Source organism: Stylophora pistillata, chromosome 7 (genome assembly GCF_964205215.1).
Source record: "Stylophora pistillata chromosome 7, jaStyPist1.2, whole genome shotgun sequence".
NCBI classification, from domain to species: Eukaryota; Metazoa; Cnidaria; class Anthozoa; order Scleractinia; family Pocilloporidae; genus Stylophora; species Stylophora pistillata.
This window is the reverse complement of record NC_142525.1, coordinates 12,791,533-12,817,401: the sequence shown is the minus strand read 5'-3', so window position 1 is coordinate 12,817,401 and position 25,869 is coordinate 12,791,533. Positions and strand designations below refer to the sequence as shown.

Here is a 25,869-nt window from a genome sequence, read left to right as displayed (position 1 = left end):
ATCTATAACTGACTTCTTAACAGATCCTGCTCAGATAACCGACATATCTATCAACCAGACAGTTCAATTGGGTAAAAATGTAACCCTCTGTTGTCGAGCGATGGGAAATCCAGTACCGACCATATCTTGGACTCACAAAAACAATGTCGGGAAAAGAACTGAACTTCATTTTGATTCCGCAAGATTCGGCGACCAGGGATGGTATAAATGTACAGCACAAAATGGAATTGGTTCTCCAGCCACTGCTCGTACATATCTTGATGTCGCAGGTTAGTAGCTCTGCCCTCTGAAGAAATTAATTTTTGCAGCGGTGTATTGTCATTATGATTTTCTTCTTTTTTTTTTTTTTCTTTCTTTTTTTTTTTTTTTATCGAGGGTCTCCAAAGAGAGAAATTAGGAAATCAACCGACAACATCGAAAAACACTTGCTTCGTGCTTCGAAAGAAATTTGACAGTTCAAGTTTTACTTTTTCGATCTGGGCAAATTTAGATAGACATATTTCTAAGTAATCACGCACCACAGATAGAAACAGTGGTTATGATAACTAGATAATCCTCAATGGATCCTAGCTTCCACAAATTTTCGTTTGTTTCTTTCAGTGTGATTCTGAGATATGTTCAATTATAAATATACATGTTGCGACGATTTCTTACTTACTTATGAGGTTACCCTAACAACACTGCATTTTCCTTAATTCAGCTTTATTTTTCCGGTTTTGTTGTTTTGTTTTCTATTTATACTATTTACTTTTGTCTAGAGTACTAAAAGCTATATTTTTTTTCATATTAGAAAGAGCCAGTGATTTGTTAAATGTAAAGATGACAATTACTAATGAGGAATATGACACGAGTCTCACGGACGAAGAGAGCGGAAGATACCACAACCTCTTAGAGCGTGTTATTGAAGCGGTAAGTCTTTAAGTTCATCGCTATGCAAAATAATGACATATCATAGAGATCTCTTAAAGATTAGAAATCCATATTGAAAAACAGCTTTGTTTTTTATTTTTTTTCTAGGTCGGAAATCTCTTCAGAACTGATAAGAACTTCAAAAGCGTTGAAATCCTACGTTTCGAGTGAGTGACTTTCAGTTTTTTTCCCAAAGTTTGCAAAAGTACAACCTTATGATATAACTTTTAGTGTGGAAGTATTTCTATTTTTTTCATCTTATATCTTGCTTTCTTTATTTTAACAGAAGAGGCAGTGTGGTAGTAATTTTCAGTTTAAGATTCGAGCGAACAGTAAATACTGACAACATTATTTCTGTCCTGAAAGACGCCGCGCGAGACAGAAAACTTGGTAAATTCAAAATAGATCCATTATCGATCACGGCACTTCAAGATGCCATTTTTCCAGTAACAAGTTCGCCGAAGGTATCCTCCTCAGGTATTTGACTATAATTATTTAAAGACTCTTCAAAATTTTTCGCGTGGTTTAAACGGCAGAATACCTATGCCTGGTCTGGCCCCAATAACCAAAGCAATTAAGCTTAATCCTTGCGGAATAGACAATGAGGGTCTCCCAAGGGGTGTCCTTGTTCCCTTGTTCCCTTCCAAAATTGTCCTATGTTCCCACACTGTTTCCTTATTTGTTCCCCGTTTAATAAATTTGCTTGCCACTTATCGTCGCCCTACATTTCATACATACATACATACATACTTTATTGAGACTCCCTTCAACAGGGCTTTTCGGTCACAATGTTAAAGTGCCACTATGATCAAAATTTCGCATTGCCTTTTCTTTTCACTTCTGGAACTAGAAGTAAGAAACACTTACCTGCCAAGGTTAATCGCAAAATTCTCACTAGAAGTATGATTATTTCAACCTTGTTTTTCGGTTTTTGGTCGCCCGCCATTACTCAATTCAAAAATGGCCGAGTGTGGCAAGAAGAGTTGGCACTAGTTGGAGCCCTTCGAAAGTGACGTCATATGCGCAGCTCGACCTAAAAAACGTGGCTAAATTTGTATGCCATTTGGAAGAAGAATTCGAGGAAGAATACATCTTATAAAACGCCTAGAATTTCCACTGTGGAATCTCTCACAACACACGAAGCATGATGCGAAAGTGTGCGTATGACGTCACAGGCAACCTCATGCGTAAAACCGCTTTTCAGTTCAGTCGCTGGCTCTCGGTTGCGAGCTGAGTAATGGCGGACGGGTTTTTCGTGAATTTCGGCCAGCTATATCATGGCGTATTTCGCTTCCATCGACATAAAGACTATCGCATAGTACAATTCTAACCATATTACTTTGATTCGCGCTAAAAAATGTCAAAACCAGAGACAAAAATTTTCGTCGTAGTGGCACTTTAAGTAACTTATTTACAGTAATTTAATTAAAATTAAATGTATTTAAAATCAATCAAAGTATATCCAAATTTACTACATATAGAACATATTGTTGAAAAGTTTCCGCTTAAAGATATCAATATCTTAAGTATTCCTAATGTTGTCAGGTAGACCATTCCATTCCCGTGGGCCGCAAAAATAAAATGCCCTTTGTTCCCTCGACAATCTGCATCGGAGGATCACAAAATCATTCCCTCCCGCAAAAAGAAAAAAAAAAGACACCAAAAACAAAACTTATAAAAGAATAAAATAAATTTTATGACACGTTCAATTTGTGTGAAATCATCTCCAACAACTGAGCGAAATTCACAATCCATCAGAGTGGGATGAGCTGTAGAACTAGCCTTAATTCACAATCCATCAGAGTGGGATGAGCGGTAGAACTAACCTTAATTCACAATCCATCAGAGTGGGATCAGCTGTAGAACTAACCTTAATTCACAATCCATCAGAGTGGGATGAGCTGTAGAACTAACCTTAATTCACAGTCCATCAGAGTGGGATGAGCTGTAGAACTAACCTTAATTCCCAATCCATCAGAGTGGGATGAGCTGTAGAACTAACCTTAATTCACAATCCATCAGAGCGGGATGAGCTGTAGAGCTAACCTTAATTCACAATCCATCAGAGTGGGAAGAGCTGTAGAACTAACCTTAATTCACAATCCATCAGAGTGGGATGAGCTGTAGAACTAACCTTAATTCACAATCCATCAGAGCGGCATGAGCTGTAGAACTAACCTTAATTCATAATCCATCAGAGTGGGATGAACTGTAGAACTAACCTTAATTCCCAATCCATCAGAGTGGGATGAACTGTAGAACTAACCTTCATTCCCAATCCATCAGAGTGGGATGAGCTGTAGAACTAACCTTAATTCCCAATCCATCAGAGTGGGATGAACTGTAGAACTAACCTTAATTCCCAATCCATCAGAGTGGGATGAGCTGTAGAACTAACCTTAATTCCCAGTCCATCAGAGTGGGCTGAACTGTAGAACTAACCTTAATTCACAATCCATCAGAGTGGGATGAACTGTAGAACTAACCTTAATTCCCAATCCATCAGAGTGGGATGAGCTGTAGAACTAACCTTAATTCACAATCCATCAGAGTGGGATGAGCTGTAGAACTAACCTTAATTTCCAATCCATCAGAGTGGGATGAGCTGTAGAACTAACCTTAATTCACAATCCATCAGAGTGGGATGAGCTGTAGAACTAACCTTAATTCACAGTCCATCAGAGTGGGATGAGCTGTAGAACTAACCTTAATTCCCAATCCATCAGAGTGGGATGAGCTGTAGAACTAACCTTAATTCACAATCCATCAGAGCGGGATGAGCTGTAGAGCTAACCTTAATTCACAATCCATCAGAGTGGGAAGAGCTGTAGAACTAACCTTAATTCCCAATCCATCAGAGTGGGATGAACTGTAGAACTAACCTTAATTCCCAATCCATCAGAGTGGGATGAGCTGTAGAACTAACCTTAATTCCCAGTCCATCAGAGTGGGCTGAACTGTAGAACTAACCTTAATTCACAATCCATCAGAGTGGGATGAGCTGTAGAGCTAACCTTAATTCACAGTCCATCAGAGTGGGATGAGCTGTAGAGCTAACCTTAATTCACAATCCATCAGAGTGGGATGAGCTGTAGAGCTAACCTTAATTCACAATCCATCAGAGTGGGATGAGCTGTAGAACTAACCTTAATTCACAATCCATCAGAGTGGGACGAGCTGTACAACTAACCTTAATTCTCCTGGTCAATCCTATGAGATGTCTTTGGGCGGCCAGGTTTTGCTGACTTTGCTACTTTCGAAGGCACTGGTGACGCTGGATTTCTTTCTGCATATCTGCCAGCCCGCTTAGCCTGTGCTGAATTGCTAATGTGGGTACAAGCAGCTTTCAACTCGATCTTAAACACCTTCACTATTACAAAAACAGATACCACAGCATTTTAGGGAAATGACCCAGTAGTACACATTTTGACAAGTAAAATAATTAACTCGAAATCGCCCGAGAATGAGATGAACATGGTTAATGTATAATCGTAAATAAAGAGCTTATTCAAGCGTTAGGTAAATTTCAATATAAGCCAGATTTTGGCAACAGACCTATTAACTCCCGCTCCTTCGTTATCAGTTTGGTAATCGCTGCATTCTACTGCTCTTGCGAATCAATTTCAAATACTCTGCCTTTTGGAAAGTTCGTTGTGACTTGAAACTCTTTCACACTGATCGTCACTCTGAATCTCGCTATGCTTAGCTGGATACACCGATCTGCGATTCCAAATCCTTCTCTTAATCGAACAATAAAATCAAATAATGCCTTGTCACATTCGCCTCCTATTCCCAATACAAAGGACCAACGCATAGCTGGTTTTTCATGGCCATTTCTATAAATCGCAGCAGTGACAGGCACAACACGATCGGCAAATCTCTCCGCCATCTTGGAAATCTGTGACAGATTCCCGCCAACTTCTCGCACACAGACTCCCAGCTGATTGCTTTGTCTTTATACAATGAAATATATGAAGTTCAAATATTTTTAACTGCGGTATTAGATACATATGATGCACGATCCTCGCAGTAGATAGCGCTATTTAAGCAATAGCGAAAATCAGACCTGAAAAAAATCAGGCCTGTACTGCGAGGATCGTGCATCATATGTATCTAATACCGCAGTTCAAAATATATGAACTTCATATATTTCATTGTATATTTATCACTTTCACGGGTTTATTACGAATCAACTCAACGGCCTGCTCCCAGTTGGCTTGTTAGCTCAATTGGTAGAGAGCTGCACTAGTATCGCAGAGGTCAGTGGTTCGAATCCCGTACAGGCCTGATTTTTTTCAGGTCTGATTTTCTCTATTGTTTAAATAGCGCTATCTACTGCGAGGATCGTACATCATATGCTTTGTCTTTGTTTGATTTCTTGTGTACGTACGTAAGACGAAACCAATGACAGTAGTACATAAATAACCATAAATAAAATCTCACAAATAACGGTCTTTATTTCTTATATCACAATATTTTCTCCTCTAATTTCTACAGTTTTGCTCCTCTGTTCCCTAAAAATAGACTTATGTTCCCTTATTTCCTTCAATATTTTTCCAATGTTCCCTTGTTCCCCAAAACCCCTGGGAGACCCTCGACAATCAAAATAAACCGCTCCCCTTTCATTTTTACATGTAATCTGATGTAACGAGAAAGGGCCAGTTTTTCCAGGTAGAATTCACTTTAAATTCAGTTGAGAATTTGCAAAAATTTAAAAATTCCTGGCCAGCTTATGACCCACTGAGATGGCATACCAGTTCATGGGAGTTTTGTTTTGAAATAATCCACCCCTCCCGTCTTGTGCAAAAAGCCTGTAATGTAAGATGGCTAAAATATACAAAATGAACTTCAGATACATTGGTAGAAACAAATTTCCAGTAGTTCCCAACCGTAAAATGTTTAACAATAGTGAGTTCTACATTAAAACTGCATTGAATACCCCATATTAAAATGGTACCACCATTCGTAGAGGTTTCTGCCTCAGAATAAAACAAAATTAATATTTGTCATAAACTTTGCTTTGAAATTTACGACTGGTAAGAAAATGTATATTTCTGCTCAGAAAAAAATTAAATTCATGCAATGCCATATACAGTAAATGTTTATTTCAGAAAAAAAGCAAAATTAATGCAATGTCATACACGGTAAATATTTATTTCTGCCTCAGAAAAAAAGAACAGAACTAATACAACGTCACGCAATTTGCTTCGAGATTGATGACTGATCAGCAAATGTTTATTTCGTCAGGGTCAACATGGATTATAGTCGGCGCTTTATCGGGATCTTTGGTGTTTATTTTGTTCTGTGGCTTTGTATTCTGGGTTTGTAGGAGGCGATGGAGACAAGGTAAGTTTGCCAGTTCACAGATATAAGTGGATTGTTTATGAACAACTAATCACTTTAATATCATGATAAAACAAATGAATAAAAAAGTGATAGATGTTGATGAAAAATGCTAAGAAAGAGTTCCTTGATCTACACAAAACTATCCTAACACATTTGTCATAAACGTGTACGTTATCACCATGGCGTGACGCTTCATTTCTCCTTAAAGTTTCCATCGGTCGCTCCAAAGAAGACGAGAAAGGGATATTTTTCGACATTTCAACAGATTTCCACGAATTCTGAAGTGAAACAACCAAAACTAAAAAGAGGAAAACCACGATTGTACGCTTGTAAAAGCTGAGAATCTGAGAGCCTAAATCGCAACTTGTAAGCGGTAGTACTCCAGGTAAAACCCAGTTGCAACAATCGCGATTTGTAAGACTCGCGCGAAAACCATCACAAGGTGGAGATTTTGAACAACTCAGTATCCCAGCAGTACAGGAAATGCATATATGCCAATTCTCCTGGATTATCCAGGAGTCTTCCGGATACAGACCCAATCTACCACTATCCTGCACGGGTGACCAAAACTCCCGGATAAGAGGAAGTTTGGATCAGTTGCCCACAAGAAAAATAAGAGTTAAGCTCCATATATAGACAGGTAAAAAACGAACGATATAATATCCCGACGATTCAGCGACTTCATGACGCCATTATCAAGGGTACCGAGTTTGAACGTGCAAACGGATTCTATACGCGCCAAAGTATCTGTGTAGCTACCTCCCCTTTGCAAATTAGTTTTAACTCTTGAACTCGCATTTGTTAGATAGATCTAGATCTAGATCTAGATATAGATCTAGATAGATTAGACAGATAGATCCACGTTTTTACCCGCCAAATTGCTCGGCGCGCTCACTGGTATTGGAAGGTCCACATAAAGGCTTATGTAAACTGTGCATATTTCAAGGCAATGGGGGGTAGGGTAGGAGGTCCAGATCAAAGAAGAGATTTTCGGATAGGTCGCGTTGGCGATTTAAAAAAAAATCTCTAGATTTGAGATCTTGAGAGGTTGGGATCTCTGCAAATGGAACAGGGTTTTCATCACAATCAATTTTCAAAAATGTAGCTTTTTTTCGGGGAGTCTTTTACATGCTCGAATATTATATTAGCTTTGAGCTTTGAGATTTACTCCTCTTGATAATAAAATGCATGCTAGCGCTGTAGCAAGTGCCTACAAAACTACAAAGGTTCTTTTTTCGATGTCACTTGGATTGAGGAGTACAGATTTGAAATAATTAATGCTATCACTAATGAACCAACGGGCACGATCTTCTCAGTCATTAGCTTGATTATCTCCACCGACCAACGTTATTGGACCGAACTGTCTCCTCTCTCTTCCTGGTGAGCCGGCCCCCTGAGGGGGAAATTAAAGAGACATTTCCTCTCGTGCAAATCACTAAGAGATCGCGTTATATTCATCTTTCTTTAATCTTGTAAAAGATGTCCGGGAAAAATTTATGGGAAATGATCGTGATGAAATCGCTGTTCTTTTTCCTGAAGGACCTGAAGCAATCCAGGTTACATATTAACATGGGGAGTTTCATTCCAGTGACGAGTTGCAATTTGTGTGTGGATAATGAGTAGTTTGAAAGGTGCAATTAAGATATTATGATTTCATTAAACCTTTTATTTCCAACTTTGTTGTGATTTTTTCTTTATCAAGAAATGGAGGTGCGTATGTCGTACAAATTGTTATTGTTGCAACTGGGTTTTACATGGAGTAGTACCCCTGACAAGTTACGATTTATAGTAAAGTAAAGTAAAGTAGAACTTTAATCAAATCCACATGGCAGCCATCTAAGGCTGAATTGCATGAATTTACAAATTCCATCAACACAAAGCTTATAATGTGAAAAAGTGCTAAAACCTACAAAATTAAGCGTAGAATACTAATTTATAAAAAGTAGTAAAAATTCATACTACGAAAACTGCTAACGCCTGCACATGGCAGAAATTTGCTAGAAAAACGCTTGGTACGTATGACAGGATTGGCAAAGTGGCGTTGTCTTCTAAAGTTATAATGACAATAGTTCTTGGGACGGAGAAAATGGTGCAACTTATGACCTGGATTAGATACCCTGACATTAGAATCAAACAAATTTTCGCATTGATGTATGCGTCTCTCCTCTAAAGATTCCATGTTGTATATTGACAGGCTGTCATTGTAAGAAAGGCCTGGCGAAATAATCGATAATGCACGTTTTTGAATGCGTTCAATATCCTTACTGAAGTAGTCAGGCAGTGCGTGATAGTACAGTGGGGCACAATATTCTAGAACTGGCCTTACACAAGAAAGATAGAAACAGATGATATCTTGTGCTGAAACATTTGCACGCTTAAGTAATGTAATTATTATGGTAACTCCTAGCAATTTTACACGATCTACGCGTTCGAGTTCCTGAGAGTTCATACAGACCCAAAGTCTCAGTGTTCACGAGCGTTTAAATAAGGTTTTCCTCTTCTTTTTTAGTTGTTTTTAACTCAGAATGCGCGGGAATCTGCTGAAATTAAATATATAAATATATCCATTTCTCGTCTTCTTTGGAGCAACCGATGGAAACTTTATGGAGAAATTCAGCGTCACGCCATCGTGATAACGTACACGTTTTTGACAAATGACCAGTGTTAGGATAGTTTCGTGTAGATCAGGCAACTTTAACATGTTTCAAATGACATACAAGTATAACAGCATACCTTCAAAGGATTTTGGATTGCTTAAATTCCCATGAAAGAAGGTGTAGCACTCGAAATCTGGATGATATGCACACGATTTGATGTATATGTTTGTTGTTATGTCGAGTAGTCCTCCAAGAAGGCTGATCAATTTTTTAAGAAAATGACAGCCAGAGGAGAGAATTCCCTTCGGAGTATTGCTCATAAGATAACATTCTTTCAAAGTCTAGCACGTTTCATTTCTCTGAGACCTTCGTTGTTGAGAACATTAGATGTAACATGGCCAAAGTACGCAATATGGGATTTTTGAGCTTTATTCGCGAATTGCCCCTAGAAAAAGCACAGGCCAGCCCGCAGAGATTTTTACAAAATTAAAAACTAAAATGTGATAACCAATTAGGTGGGTAGTTTCAGTTCCAGAATCGGTGTATTTTTGGAGGAACTCAGATCAACGTTTTCCCTGTTTTACCTTACAACAAAAGTAACCGAAACTGTACCGAGAGAAATAATCTACTGGTGTGTTCACATTCACTCCCAGGGAAAATTGCATCAAGTGAAGATGAATGATGTCACTAAGTAAAGTAGAAGTACCGATTTGTAAATGTTGTTTTTAGCTTGAGATAGAAAAATAAACATTTTACACTTTTTTTGCCATGTTTTTCTATAAAAATGAGGCACGAGGCCTCGAACAAGCATCCGTTGTTACCTTGGCAACGAGAGTGCTACAAGTGTTAAAAAGGGCATTTTTGTGCATTTCTTCTTAGTGCCTAACTGCATGAAAAATTTTAAGTGGGGTTGAGAATTTTCATTTCCCAAGATGTTTGATTCTTTCAGAGACTCGTTCTTAAGGTACTGTGACGTTCCTGTCAGGGAAAAAGGAAAGGGGAGAGAGGCCAAAAGGGAAAGAAGAATGGAGGAAGTTTAAGAACATGAAGGGATTGAACAAGTAGAGAAAGACAGATATCAAGTATTTATGTAAAATTATATGCGCTTACTCGATCTTGTTAGCCTAATAAATTCCCCTTTACTTCACTTTTCGTACGTAGCTGGTGGCAATCGTACACCTCAAGAGTTATATACGTTAAAGAGGGTAAAACCGGATGGCACCCAAGAAGAAGAAAATGTTATTAGAGGTAAGTATGGTAACCCATTCAATTATATTTATACAGTATCCAGTGGTCTCGCACCCACCGATGTTTCTTACTCAGTCGAATCGTGCCCAGGTTCGTAACATTCAAGGACGATCAAAACCCAGGAGATCTAAGAAAATACCTCAAGTGCGAGCGCATGATGTCGATTGCTGGGTATAAAAAGTTATTTAGAACTCAAACAAGTGAGTGTGCACTTGTTTCGTTTTCAACAATAGCAACTAATTTGCTTCGCTTAAGATAAATTTGATATTTTTGATAGCTTATACTACTGACTTTCTTAACAATAACTGGCTTATTAGTGCATAAAACAAGACTCAGTTAACGCATATTATATTGCTTTTAAACAAAAGAAACCGACCTGAGTTAAAAGATACGACTATAGCTTCCATCTGGAGCAAAACTATGCGCAAATATTTAAGCGGGCATTATTGTTTTACAAGGAGAGTCTCAAGGAAACTATGGATTTTCAGGAACAGTTAGTCACCGCCGAGGACGAATACACAAAGCAATTGCGGCATTTGTGTTAATTTTTTTAGAAGCGCGCTGATCTGAACGTTTACTAACATCTAATTTTCGAAAACCGATGCTGACCTTACAAAGTGAGTTGATGGACGGACAAATTTGCCTCTTTCTCTTTCACTCTCACATTCTCCAAGCTTTAATGGAGAGGTAACGCTCTCAACTTCAGCTTTAGAATCTCTTCTTTGTGGCAACTCACGTGATAAAACCGAACCATCTTTCAAAACCCCTACTGACGAGACACCGTAATCTTCTCAGAAACTCCCTCCCCTTATTCACCTTGTATCAACTTTTAAAGGTTGGCTTTTATTACATTACACGCATGATAAGAAAATTGGGGATTATCACGAGGGGACTAACAAATGATAATCCCTAGTTTTTCTCGGGTAGCCACACCAAATATTCACACATAAACTATATATAATTTGGCCCTAATTATTCAGAAGCCCTACTTCAGATGAGCCAAAACTATTACGAATTTAAGCCGTCGATTGATGTAGACGCGGAACAATATAGTTCAACGTATATGAGAACGATTCTTCGCAGTAAAGCACTATTTGAGCAATAGTGAAAATCAGACCTGAAAAAAATTTCAGGCCTGTACGGGATTCGAACCACTGACCTCTGCGATACTAGTGTAGCGCTCTACCAATTGAGCTAACAAGCCAACTGGGAGCAGGCCATCAAATTAATTCGATATAAACCCGTAGATGATAAATCAAACAACAACAAACATATGAAACATATGTGTGAACTGATTTTCACTATTGCTCAAATAGTGCTTTACTGCGAAGAATCGTTCTCATATACGTCTCATAACCGTAGTTCACACATATGTTTCATATGTTTGTTGTTGTTTGATTTATCATCTACGGGTTTATATCGAATTAATTTGATGGCCTGCTCCCAGTTGGCTTGTTAGCTCAATTGGTAGAGCGCTGCACTAGTATCGCAGAGGTCAGTGGTTCGAATCCCGTACAGGCCTGAAATTTTTTTCAGGTCTGATTTTCACTACTGCTCAAATAGTGCTTTACTGCGAAGAATCGTTCTCATATACGTCTCATAACCGCAGTTCACACATATGTTTCATATGTTTGTTGTTGTTTAATGTAGTTCAAGTAAAAATGCTAAAATCAAGCAACGCTAATTTATGCATTTCAGCACATGAAAAATCGGCGCTGTATCGTAGCCGTCCCCAAACTGTTCAATAGCCGAAATTCGTCTCCAAGGAAGGTGGACGAATGGCTGAGCCGATGCAAAATTCCTTTAAGAACAGCATTGGTGTCTGATCAATTTTAATTCGATGCAGATGCCAAACTTCGTTTCCTTTAGCCCATGAAATAGTTTTACAACTATACTGTAAGTCTAACGAATTCTACTCTGTTTTACTCTTGCAGACGGAAATATTGAAGCGTATGACATAAGGCGGAAAAAGGCGGATGGAACTCAGGAATGGCAAACGGGAGTTCGAGGTAGCGGCATAACTAAATTCATTGACGGGGGTCCAAAATTTCTAGCACTGGGCGATAATTAATTAATAAGTTACCACTTTCTATCATTTTACCGGCGTCATAAACCCTGCTCGATATTTGGAGAACACTCCAAAAGTCAATGATCCACTCGCCTCCGGATCGTGGTTTACCAACTCCTCGCCTATTCTTTCGCTCCGACGAAGGGCTAACGCTCGAAACGTCAGCTTTTAAAATCGTAACGGTGGCCAATTTACCATTTCAACTTTGTTGATATATTCAAATTATTCTCCAAAATATCCAGCGATGTTCATTACGCCGACGATAGAAAGGGTGGTTTTTATTACATGATTATGGGTAGAATTGTAGCTGCTTGCCAACGACAATTTTAGATCAGGAAGAATCTTTAAAAAGGCAAACTAGTCTCCAGGTTTCAAAGAAATACTCATTTTATCGTCATTTTTGCTGATTTTCGCCCATAGAACGAACAGTTTGAAAATATTTTGATTACTTAAAACTTAAGTAGTGAAACGTAGCTGAATTCATTGATATCTTGTCTTTGTACACGCCAATCTGCACCATTCCCCGGCGCCGTTCAACAGGATCACAATTGGGATCTTGTCGAGTGTCGAGTGTCTTTAAGCCCTCTAAGCTTTTATCGTAAAACTCCTCACTAGTAGTTTTCGCTAAGACATCAATTATTCTCTATAGACCAAAGACGTTTTTAGCTTTCATGTATGTTTAAAATACTAAAAGTAGGCGAAAGACTAACCATCAGATTGAATGAAATGGAATTCTAAAACCATTCCAGATATTATCGTAACAATCGAATAAAAGAAACTCCTGAATGTGCCCAAGATACCAACGTAATAATTGATTGAAAAAGAACACCAAAAGTGCGCAGGGTACTAAATAACATAAAAGTCAAAGAAAGAGAACCTTAAAGTGCTCAAGATTACAATGTACGTAGCAATCGATTGAGAGAGAGGCCTCGAAAATTGAGAAATACTGACATTACTATCGAATGAAGGAGATGCTAAAAGACGTGAAAAACACTAAAAATCAATTAAAAGATAATAATAATAATAATAATAATAATAATAGTAATAGTAATAGTGCATAAGAAACTAATGTAAGAATCGAATGAAAGAGACTCCGCAAAGTGCGCGAAATACCAAAATAACATTCCAACGAGAGATAATACTAAGAGAGTAAAATATATTAAAGGATTGAACAATCCAGCGAAAGACAATCCTTGAAGTGCACTAGATACTATAGTGTAACAATCCAATATAATTAAGACAATACTAAAATGCGCAAGATACTAACGTTCCAATCGAATTAAATGGAGTCCTAATAGTGCCAAGATACCAATGTAGCAATCGATTGAAAGGGAAGACTAAACTTACGTGAGATGCTACCATAATTTTCTAATGAACAAGTATCCTGAAAAACGAAAGTCCTATCCGCTGAAGTTTTCTGCTCCATCTGACAGATTGCTTTTATCTCTGTTGTAATTTATTTTCAAGATGGATAAGTATTATTTATTTTGCGGTTATATCTATAAAATTTAGCCCATACTATAAGATGATTTAGGATAATGTAGTCTTAATGTACAACTTTTTCCAATGATATCGATAGTATAACCCAAATCTTCTCACTTAACCAAGTCGAAAAAGATTACCAAAATTTTTCTGGTTACATTGCAAAAGGAGATTCAATCTCTGTGTAGGAGTATGAAGAAAGATGAAAAAATAAAACCTCTAGCGTAGGGTTATTTAGGGTTAGTATTTTTATCGATTGACATATTATTAGGTTTTAATTGTAGCCTGTAGAACAGGCGTAATATTTTGCCTTATACGGCCAAGTGCTGGGAAAACGCGAAGCGAGAGTCACGCGTGAGGAAAGAAGCACGAAAACAAAACGCCTGCAGCGCTCCTCCCCTCGTTGCTGACTCGCACTTTGCACCTCATGGCGCTTGCCTCTGTTCAACTGAGAAACGCAAAATGTTACGCTTTTTTATTTGGGGCCAGAGGTTACAGATTGAGAGTATTCGTTATGTACTTTAGGGGTTTACCTAAGGGTGTTTGGTATGCTTTACTTATCTTAATCATTTTATTTTAACTTACCGTCACGTACTGTTGCATGGGATACATGATCACGCAAGAGATGCGTATAATCAAGCAAGGGATACATATTATCAAGCAGGGGATACATATAATCAACAAACGGATGCATTTAATCTCAATAGTATAAAAAAATAAGTTGTTTGCTGATTCTCGTTTTAATAAGACCAAAATTTACCCCACTGTTAGATTGCCAGTAGAAAATTTGACTTTTGGACGAACATTAGTTCAGGGAACAATTAGTCTTGCTTTTACTCTAAACTATGTAAAAGGAAGATATAACTTGTATTAGTGTAATTGGTACCATCGGGTGATCTCAGCCGGCTTACCTTCGATAGATAGAAGTTCGGTTTATTTCTGGCTGTGAAAAAGTTGCACCCTTTTTTTTTCGATTTGCATTTTGACGAATTTTCCTAACTCATGAAAACTTAGTTTTTGGCTTCAGCCTTGGCACCTTTCTAAATCCTTTGATCTCCGTTTTCATCTTCGAGAGGCAGATTTATACACTTATGCTACTCTGAACTTAACTTTCTTTTCACCAAGGTTTATGAAGAAACCGTTTATTCATTCACTGATCGGTTGCATCCTAGTCATATTTCCGCCATTTAAATACAAATTGGGGTTTCTTTTGACCTGAGAACTCCGCCCAGCTGAAATCACTTACCTATGAATAACAAAAGCACTCTATGCAACAAGTGAAGTTATAGTAGACTTCTCAGTCTTAAATATTAGTTAGCCTTTTCTTTAGGAACAGAAGTAAGTTGCTGTAGCCGTGCAATAAAGAGACATCAGTCAACGATTTGTTGGCGTGCCGTACAGAACTCCAGCCACCTGCTTCAAAACGATAAATCCTGTTTAGTAATATCTGTTTTCAACAAGGCGCTGAGGTAAATTTGAATGGGGTTTTCATTTCCTCTCGGCGAGCAGTTTGGGGATATCTAGTTGAGAAGTTTTGAGGTTCGATTCAGTGGACCTATGTTATGGAATGAAACTGATGAAAGACTTAAGATTCTAACGCCCTATTCATTTAAAAGAGAATTATCTGTGCATCTCATTAATTTATATTAAATTTTACTACTAATTGTTATGTTTTGGTGTTTCTGTTATTTAGTTATTTATTTCATTTACTTTTTTATTGTACACATGTTTAAGAATTATTTGTTCTGTAGTCTATTTCCCTAATAAAAATTTAAAATGTAAAATGTCAAATGTAAAATGCCTCTTTTCTGACCTTATAATATATCTTCAATTAATATGTAGTGGTCACCCAACTAGTTTAGCTCTATAGTTATTTTGGTGACCAGCAACTGTATGTATTTTAAATTTATTTCTCGTTTAATTTGTAACTAAACTTATTTTACAGTTTAAATAAATCTTGTCTTGTCTTGTCTTGTCTTCCTTCACTTTTACCGGTCAACGAGAAATGAAGGCTTAAAATGGTACAACAGGTTGGTTAAACTTTCAAGTAGAAAATTTAACGAATGTTAATAACCTGAAAATATTTCTCGTCGCTTCTGCCTTTTAAAATCATGTAATCTTCCCGTGCGCTCCCAATTCACAGGACAGATGATTCAGTTTTCTATGGATTTACTGGCACAATAAAATATAGACTTTTTGCTAATCAGAGCGCGCGTAATGTGTAAGTTATGTCTTAGCAATAAGAGGTACTGGAAGATATTTTGCTCACATGAATATTAATCGGCAAGCAATTAAAACTATTTCCATACAGGAGCGGAAAATTATCTGCTTTCATGGAAACTGCCTTGAGGAGCTATAGGCACTAACAGAGTGTAAAGGAACACACAGATATTCGATCCAAACTTCAATTTCAACCGTATGAAATCGATTCTCGCAGTAATGAATGCTACTTATGTAGTAAAGGAAATAAGGCCAGAAAAAAAAAAGAAATCCAGACCCGTACGGGATTTGAAACCATGACCTCTGCGATATCAGTGCTGTGCTCTAACAATTCAACTAACAAGACAACTGTAGGTGGTCATTTTTCCAGGCTTTATTTCCACTGCTACATAAGTAGTGCTCATTACTGCAAGGATCCCTTTCATACATTTCATGAGGCTGCAGTACATAATGATGACTTTCATTTAATCGAATTCATTGTTATCACTTGGACGGGTTTAACACAAACCAACATAATGACCAGCTCCAGTTAGCCTGTTAGCTCAGTTGGTAGAGCACTGCAACGGTATCGCAGGGGTCATGGGTTCAAATCCCGTACCGGAATCCCGTAGGGTTCATTACTGCGAGGATCGCTTTCATACACTTCATGAAACCTCTGTACACATATGTGATTTTCTTGTATTCAGATTCATTTGCAACTCTTTTTGCGTCATTTCCACTGAAAATTTTCGTCCTTTGAGCTCTGGCAACCATTTCAAACTAAGAGCACTAAATTAGTACATTTACTCACAACAAAAACAGCAGATGCCCCCTGTTTACGTTTTTAAAGGTGTCTTTAGATACTTTGGCACCTAATGGGTTGTATACAGTATCCTAATATCATATTTTAAACAAAACCAAATATTCAGTCAATTGTTTCCGAAACTTGTTCTTTCAGTCAACTAGTACCACAGATCAGACAATAAAGGACTCAAATTATGCAATCTATTCACCTCCAGATTGTCTGATATGTAAAGTTCACTACAAGATGACAACGACTTTTATTTCAGTCGGACTATCAATGAGCATAATATTTTCTATAAAACTCTAGTTCTTTGGTGAAAAATCGCCGTCAAGTGTGTGCTAAAAGTTCGGGCTACCTCCGCCAGCCGGCTGTTATTTTGAACTCTGGCTCACAATTTTACGGTGCTCCTCGTTATGTTTACGCCTGAACGTTTCAAAGACCCCTAAAATTCAGTCTTCAAGTTGATCATAGCACTAACCTGAAACATTCGAAGTCCATTTCAATTTATAGTAAATGTCGAAACAGCCGTATAAGCTAATGATTCGATAAACTTTTCTGAAAATGTGATTACTTCCCAAATGCCAAACTCAGCATATAGTATAGCTCGCTTATTTTTCCTAATTACACTCTCTTAATGACGTAGTGGTGATATGAATATAATTAGCTCTCTGCAGACAGTGTCCGAGTTCGATATTTGGTAGGAGGCATTTTTGTATATTAACTCGTTTTGTTACATTTTTCCCCTTTGTTTTAATAATGCTGTAAAATGATTTTTTTAAAGTCACAAATACATGTTTCCGTGGGACTTTCCATTTCCACAGCTTGCTCTGTCAATCACAGATTGATTCTCGCTGCTCCTCATTATGTTTAGGGCATAGACGATTCGAAGACCCTTCAAATTTCGTCTTTAAGTTGATCATGGCACTAATTTGAAACATTCGAAGTCCATCTCAATTTAGTAAATGTCGAAACAGCCGTGTAAAGACAATAAACATCGCAACGATCGATGCAATCACGATGGCGCCAGGACTTCGGACTTTTTCGGAAGGAGAGAAGTCGAGTACGGAGCCGACTAATTACGACTACTTAGGAAGAGTCCACGCCAATTTGCAAATCCCAAAGTGCCTACAATAGCTCGTTTCGGAGTTCCATACAAATATTATTTTTTCCAATGCACACTGCATTTAATATAGAAAACTTCAATGTTTTTTTTTTTTTTTCAGCGCGTGACGCTTCCATGAAATAGACATTGCATTTGATATCCAAAACTTGGCTGTCTTCTTCTTTTTTTGTTTTTTTTAACGCGTGACGCTTCCACGAAATAATCCTTCGTTTTTGCTCGAGACTTGAGCTTGGGACGCCTGTGGTTCCACCAAGTATAACATCAATGCAATACTCCAGTGCCGTCACGGAGGGTTATAATGTCACTCTTCTATGTAATTTCACCGGCAACCCGTTGCCAAGTGTTGCACGGAACAGAGAGGATACGCGAAAGACATTTTCAGACCGTGAAATGCTGTTTATGCTGCCGGCGAAGTTGATGTTAACTGCAAGTAACATTAGATAGGTGTAAAAGAAACTGAAGGTGTCCTGTGCTATTCCGCGTCAAAGACTGAATTCCTTGAACGTGCTTATCGAATTCATAGAATAAGAAAATCTACAACTTTTGTTTCTGAATAGATCCTGCCCAGATAACGGATATATCTTTCAACTTCAGACAGTTCATTTAGGTAAAAATGTAGCCCTCCGTTGTCGATCGATGGGAAATTCAGTACCAACCATATCTGGGACTCAAAAAAAACAATGTCGGAAGTAGAAGTGAACTTCATTTTGGTTCACCAAGACTCCGCGACCGAGGATGGTATCAAATATACAGCACAAAATGGAACTGGCTGTCGAGCCACTGCTCGTACATATCTTGATGCTGCGGCTTAGTAGCTCTGCTGTCAGAACAAATTAATTTTTGCAGCAGTGTATAGTCACTGTGTGTGTGTGTGTGTGTGTGTGTATGTGTGTGTGTGTGTGTGTGTGTGTGTGTGTGTGTGGTGTGTCTGTGTCTGTCTATGTGTCTGTGTGTCTGTGTGTGTGTTTTCTTTTGTTTTGTTTATTATCGAGGTTCTCCAAAGAGAAATATTTGGAAACCAGTCGACAACATCGAAAAACACTTTTGTTGCTTCGTGCTTCAGTTGTTATTATTTATCTCCAGGTCGAAAGAAATTTGGCCGCTCAAGTTTAACTTCTTCGAAAGGCGTATCCACACGTTTTTTGGTGTTTGTTCAAGCGTGAAACATACAACTTTCTCTAGACAAACTGTCACACTTTTTGATTCACAGTCATGGGAAGTCTGTACGGTCAAGCACCGACTTTGATTTGAACGCGTGAGAAGGCTTTACAAACGTCACTGATCATGAGTTGGCGGTAAAGAAATCTTGATAAAGGTAGTATGCACCGTAATACGGTTGCCCATAGGGGACATGACACCTTTTTTTTTTTTTTTTTTTTTTTTTTTTTTTTTTTTTTATCGCGCGATAAAATCAAAATATCGCGCGATAAATGAAAAATTATCCCGCGATAAATGGAGATTATCGCGCGATAAATGGAAATTATCGCGCGATAAATGGAAATTATCGCGCTATAATTTATCATTTATCGTATGATAAATGGGAAACTTGTTAGGTCACGTAATCGGCTGTCACGCATGTTGTTTCCGTGGACGACAATGACTGCCACAGTCGAGGAGCTATGTTTTGAGGTCAATAGTTCGTTTTATTGATGTAGAAAGATCATTTAGCAGTACTTTGCAATACTACGACACATAGCTCTGTGAATTAGTACAGTAAACCTTGAGTTTGCGAAATCTTACGAGAAGCATTCAGGGATGAATGTCAGTGTCTGAGAACGAGAGTGGATCATGTAATCTTTCTGATTACATTGCAGGTTGGTAAATTTCTAGAGGGCAGATCTGTCGACAAGAGCGTTGTTGCCAGGTTTAAAAAACCCTTATCGGTAATGAAATAAAAGTGCTTTATTAAATTATTGGCTAACTATGTGTTCAGTCTAATTTTCATCTAATAGACTACGATCCGAGCCCGTGGAAATTTTGTATCATTTATTTATATTTTGTGATAACTTTTTGATGATTGCACGACTTACACTGTAGTGTCACACTAAAACCTTGAAACAAACTTTCATTAGTTTGCTCATCTTCCAGTCTATACTATATGCCCTCTAAACTCCAATGTCATTGCTCAAATATTCTATCAAATATTATATCAATCGATTCTCTCCATTCCTCCCAACGAAAAACACATTATGATCGTGACTGTACGGCAGCAGTATCCAATTTTTTTTTTAATTATGAAACGTACGGTCTCCTTCTAGACAACAAGACTGTAGTCAATTATTGATCGCTGGTGCATTTGGCGATAACCAATACTGTTCCTGCATGGACAAATGTAACGGATTACCGGACAGAAGTTGACCTAGATGACATTGATGTGATTGATGGTGAATGCTGCGACTGAACAAGCCCCACAAATTGTTTGGAGGAATGCAGAGAATTGATTGATATAATTATGTAAGAGCAACAGTTGCAAGTGCCTTCAACTGCTCTAGAAGTCTGTAACCTTTTCGTGGATCTGGTTTATCACATCAACAACAGTTGGTTCAGTTCTTGTATGATTTTTTTTTCGAAGGGGAATAAATTACACCCGAAAACCTAGCCTCGTGTGTCCCTAATGCCACCCTCTCTTTGGGTACGAGGCCTTTCTGGCAAAAGAGGACCGACAGTTCTGGTGAGATATGTGTCAAAGTTACTGTGTTTACCTTTCTGTGCGAAATAGAGGATACTTTAAAAGCCTATTAGCACCGTGTAACTACTCGTGTGCACGAAGTAATTTGACCCTATTCGGCCCGAGCTTTTTTTATCTTTTCAGACCGGGGAGGGAAGCGAATTCCGCCCCCTTCACCTCCGTAACTTCCAGAATATTTGAGCAATGAGACTAGGTTTACACTAGAGGAAATTGTTCCGGATTCGTAAATGTTTCCGGATTCATCAATTTTGGAGTATTCGGATTCGTAGGCGTTTACACTGAAAGGATATTCGGATTCCTGACCGTTTACACACAACGACAACTCCGGGAACATTCGAAATGGAATGGTTCCCAAGCCCAGTGTTGTTTCGTTGTTCGACCGACAAAGTGAAAATGCTTCCCCCAAAAAAGGCTAGAGTAGATCCAGATGCCACTGAGGCAAATTTGAGCTGGACAGATGCCAAGCCATCTACGTCGTCGGCGATTAAGTGTGGCTGACGTTAAAATTCCTTGCAATAATAATTTACGTTTCCTCAGAAATGCTGCGGTACACATGCTAAAATTTATCGCCTGAACCTGCAACAAGATTAGGCAACCGGAGACCGCCAGCAATGTTAGTACCAGATCCTCTATTTTGGTTCCACCGCAAACTCAAAAGATTGCAGGCGGAAATAATATCCGGATTCGAGAAAAAAAGCGGTTACACGACAAAACTTTCCGGATTCAAAAGTTATCGGATTCAAAGTTCCCACTTTAAATTTAAAATCTCCGAAGACACGGCCAAGCCGGGAAGTTTTTATTTCGGATTCGTCCACTTTCATGTAAACGGCAAAATCAATCCGGTACTAAAACGTTTCGGATTCATCACGAATCCGGAACAATTTCCTCTAGTGTAAACCTAGGCTGAGACTAGGTTTACACTAGAGGAGAGTTTTCCGGATTCATAAATGTTTCCGGATTCATCAATTTTGGAAAATTCGGATTCGTAGGCGTTTACACTGAAAGGATATTCGGATTCCTGACCGTTTACACACAACGACAACTCCGGGAACATTCCAAATGGAATGGTTACCAAGCTCAGTGTTGTTTCGTCGTTCGATCGACAAAGTGAAAATGCCTCCCCCAAAAAAGGCTAGAGTAGATCCAGATGCCACTGGGGCAAATTTGAGTTGGACAGATGCCAAGCAGTCTACGTCGTCGGCGATTAAGTGTGGCTGACGTTAAACTTCCTTGCAATAATAATTTGCGTTTCTTCAGAATACTGCGGTACACATGATAACATTTATCGCCTGAACCTGTAACAAGATTAGGCAACCGGAGACCGCCAGCAATGTTAGCACTAGATCCATTTTGGTTTCACCGCAAACTCAAAAGATTGCAGGTGGAAATAATATCCGGATTCGAGAAAAAAAGCGGTTACACGACAAAACTTTCCGGATTCAAAAGTTATCGGATTCAAAGTTCCCACTTTAAATTCCGGATTCAAAATCTCCGGAGACACGACCAAACCGGGAAGTTTTTATTTCGGACTCGTCCACTTTCGTGTAAACGGCAGAATGAGTCCGGTACTAAAACGTTTCGGATTCATCACGAATCCGGAACAATTTCCTCTAGTGTAAACCTAGTCTTATAGGGCATATGGTATGGACTGGGAGATGAGCAAACTGATGAAAGTTTATCTCAAGGTTTTAGTGTAACACAACAGTGTAATTCCTGCAATCATCAAAAAGCTATCACAAAGTATAAATAAATAATACAAAGTTTCCACGGGCTCGGATCACAGCCTGTTAGATGAAAATTAGACTGAATATATTGTTAGCCAATAATTTTATAAAGCACTTTCATCTCATTTCGATAAAGGTAAATTGACAAACCTGCAATGTAATCAGAAAGATTAGACAATCTACTCTCGTTTTCAGACACTGACATTCAACCGTGAAAGCATCTCGTAAGATTTCGCAAAATCAAGGTTTACTGTTCTGATTCACAGAGCTATGTGTCGTAGTATTGTAACGTACTGCTAAATGATCTTTTTACATCAATAAAACGAACTATTGACCTCAAAACATAGCTCCTCAACTGTGGCAGTCATTTTCGTCCACGGAAACAACATGCGTGACAGCCGATTACGTGACCTAACAAGTCTCCCATTTATCACGCGATAAATGATGAATTACCGCGCGATAATTAGGAATTGTTTCATGCTTAGCGTGGTTCTATCGAGTTATGGATGCACGCGGGGAGTTTGGAGAGCACGAGAGAAGCGCAAGAGTTGCTCGAGGCGCAGCCGAGAGCAACTCTAGCGCTTCTCTCGTGCTCTCCAAACTTCCCAAGTGTATCCATAACTCGATAGACGTACAGCTAAAAGCATGAAACAATTCTTTTATAACATACGAAAACAATTTGGGCGCTGAATGACGTCTTTGTAAAGTTTTTGAAATGAAAGTTGCCCGAAAATGTTGTCGTCTCCGATTGTTTTGTTGATTTTGTAATTAAATGGTTTTCGGTAGTAATTACAAATGTAACCAAAAAAACGTCATCAACAGAGACGTTTACCTTTAAAAGTCGCCACAATCCAATTTGTAGTCTTCTTAGTTCTTGCTGAATGTCTTTCAGCTAAAATTTGTTCCAGCTCCTGTTCTGATAAATTCGGGAAACGGGCCTGTTATGTTTCGCTTTCGTATAGTGCTTGTTGGCTTGATTACTTGCGGGAAGGTCGAAAGCCAAAGAAAAGTTTGGTTGGCCTTCGATTTACTATTATCGCTTTCCGAAACTTTAACTTAAGGAACTCACATGACGGAAATTTTGCAGCTATTTTGAAACAGCGCACGTCATTTTATTGAGCACGGCCGTGCTTACATAAAGATTTTGTGAATAATTAATTATTTATAGCGCGATAATTCCCATTCATCGCGCGATAATCTCCATTTACCGCGCGATAATTTTTCATTTATCGCGCGATATTTTGATTTTATCGCGCGATATTTTGATTTTATCGCGCGATAAAAAAAAATGTGTCATGTCCCCTATGGGCCACCGTATATGTATGTGCCGAAACATGGACAAACATGGACACGGTAATTTGACGGTGTGTACACAAACTTGCATGTTTCACGCTTCAACAAATACGTAAAACGCTGATTGCTGTATACAAAAATACTCCAGTGTAGCACGCGTCAACTTCCGAAACTTTATACTCGTTTACGTTTCCTAAAAGCTTTTAAAAGATTTCTTTGGCTGCTTCATTTTCTGATATGTAGTGCTTACCATAACATGACAGCGACTTTTACTTCAGTGGGACTAACAATCAGCATAATATTTTCTCTAAAACTCTAGTTCTATGATGAAACATCGCCGGCAAGTGTGTGCTAAAAGTCCTGGCTGCCGCCGCCAGCCGGCTGTTATTTTTAACCCTGGCTTACACTTACACAGTGCACCTCGTTTCGTTTAAGCCCGGATGTTGCAAAGACTCCTCGAGTTCAGACTTCAAGTTGATCATAGCACTAAACTGAAACATTCGAAGTCCATTTCACTTTGTAGTAAATGTCGAAACAGCCATATAAGCTAATGATTTGGTAAACTTTTCTGACAATGTGACTATTTCCTAAATGATGAATTTAGCTTATGATACAACTAGCTTATTTTTCCCATATACATTTTTCTAGTGACTTAGTGGTGATATGTATATAATTGGGTCTCGGCAGACAGAGTGTCCGAGTTCCACTTTTTGTGGGAGATATTTTTATATATTAATGTATTTTGTTACACACATTTCCCTCCTTTGTTTTAATAATGCTGTAAATTGACTTATTTTTTAAGTCATGGGTACATGTTTCCGTGGGAATCATCCGTGTCAACAGCTTGCTCTGTCCATCACAGATCGATTCTCGCCGCTCCTTATTGTGTTTAGCGCATGGACGACTCGGAGACCCTTATTACGGGCCCACACTGAAGTTCTTGTTTTGGCTTGACAGTCAAAAATTGATTGATTGATCGAAAGCATCAAGTACGATGCTGTTTATTTGTCAGATCCTTGTAAAAGCGTTTGGAGACGTGTTCAAAAAACAAATGTTTAATCTTCCAAGGTCATTTGGGAAGCATGCCCACCCATGCTTACTGATAATGAATTACGGTATGTTCGCAAGTTCTCTAATTCTGGCATGTATACAAGAGTAATCGACTAGAGGAAGAGAAAGTTGATTAATATTCCCCGAAACACATAAGAGGGAAACAGAGTCGATCAGTCGGTCAAAGTCAGAGTGGTTAAAGAGAAGAGTGAAATTTAATGTGCTATAATTAAGATTTTATACGAGAATAGAGATGTTAGAAGCCTGAAAAGGACTGATCGAGAGTCATTGGTGCCTTTTGGCAAGTGTGCTGCGCTCTGCAGCTAGTTTACCCAATCATTGCGACCCGACAACATTTTAAATCGACCTTGGTAAGCTAAATTGATTCAGTTTTAATGAACTTTACTGAAACTGAACCAATTTAGCTTACCAAGGTTTATGGGTAAAAAACTGAAACTGCTCTACACTGAAGGCGGGTTTTGTTTCAGACAATTTTGTTACGAACTAACACGAACTATCTTTAAAAAAAATATCTGGTAATTGAATTTAGTAGCAGGAAGCTACTTGATATATAATTTCCTCTGTCTTCGCAAAACATTGAATTTCAATCCTCAGAAGAGTGATTTGCAAGACGTCTGAAATAAATTATTTTTTGATTCAGCTAAGTAAAGTTGAAGTGAAAAGTTCATGGCGTTCCCGGCTTCGTTTTCTATTCGTGTGAGTCCAGGTCATTCGGAGATGCCTTTTCGATTAATAGACGGGTTGCACCGTGAAATGTTTGGTTCTTCAAGGCATTTCACCAAGCGATCAGTTATCGAGACTAGCCGCGATTTTAGGTTTATTTCCAATGAAAGGATCTTTTCAATTCAGTAGACTCAGTAAATTGTAAGTAGAATACAATTAAATATTGTAACATCAGGAACAAGGTTTAATGATCTTACAGATAAGAAATCGTCGCTCAAGAATTTGTGTTAGAACGCTGATTCGTCTTCATTGCTTACCTGCCAGAACTGGAATGAGTATCATGATGACCACGAACTGAGTTCCATCCATGGGAAACGTCACGAGATGATAAAAAATGGCCTTGAAAACGAATCGCTAGAGACAACACTAAGATAAGTAGGTGTAGTTCCCAGAAGGTGACCTTTCGCTTTCTAACTTCAAGACACTAATTTGTACAACAAGCTGATTGCATTAGTATCCAATTACCAGCGAACGTACTTCAAGGAATAGGCAAGTCTTGTTCGAAATTTCGCACGAAAGTAAATATGTAGATAACTCTGCAGATCTCAAAGTAAAGCCTGATTTTTTTGCAGCCGTATAACCCGATGAATTT

The 25,869-nt window shown here is 38.4% G+C and overlaps 1 protein-coding gene across 3 annotated transcripts in view; it reads left to right on the top strand.

Annotated features, from left to right (window-relative positions):
* Positions 1-25,869, top strand: part of LOC111341060 (igLON family member 5-like) — a 44,393-nt gene that overhangs the window by 4,928 nt on the left and 13,596 nt on the right. The window contains exons 4-10 of one of the 3 annotated variants that reach the window (XM_088727801.1): positions 24-269; positions 791-909; positions 1,018-1,076; positions 1,196-1,386; positions 6,157-6,255; positions 10,014-10,100; positions 12,035-15,620. In XM_088727801.1, the coding sequence (XP_088583927.1) occupies positions 24-269; positions 791-909; positions 1,018-1,076; positions 1,196-1,386; positions 6,157-6,255; positions 10,014-10,100; positions 12,035-12,171 (938 nt within the window). In that variant the 3' untranslated portion in view covers positions 12,172-15,620. Of the gene's footprint in view, positions 1-23; positions 270-790; positions 910-1,017; positions 1,077-1,195; positions 1,387-6,156; positions 6,256-9,801; positions 9,994-10,013; positions 10,101-12,034; positions 15,621-25,869 lie in introns of those variants that run through there. The other 2 variants (XM_088727803.1, XM_088727802.1) reach the window with 2 other exon arrangements.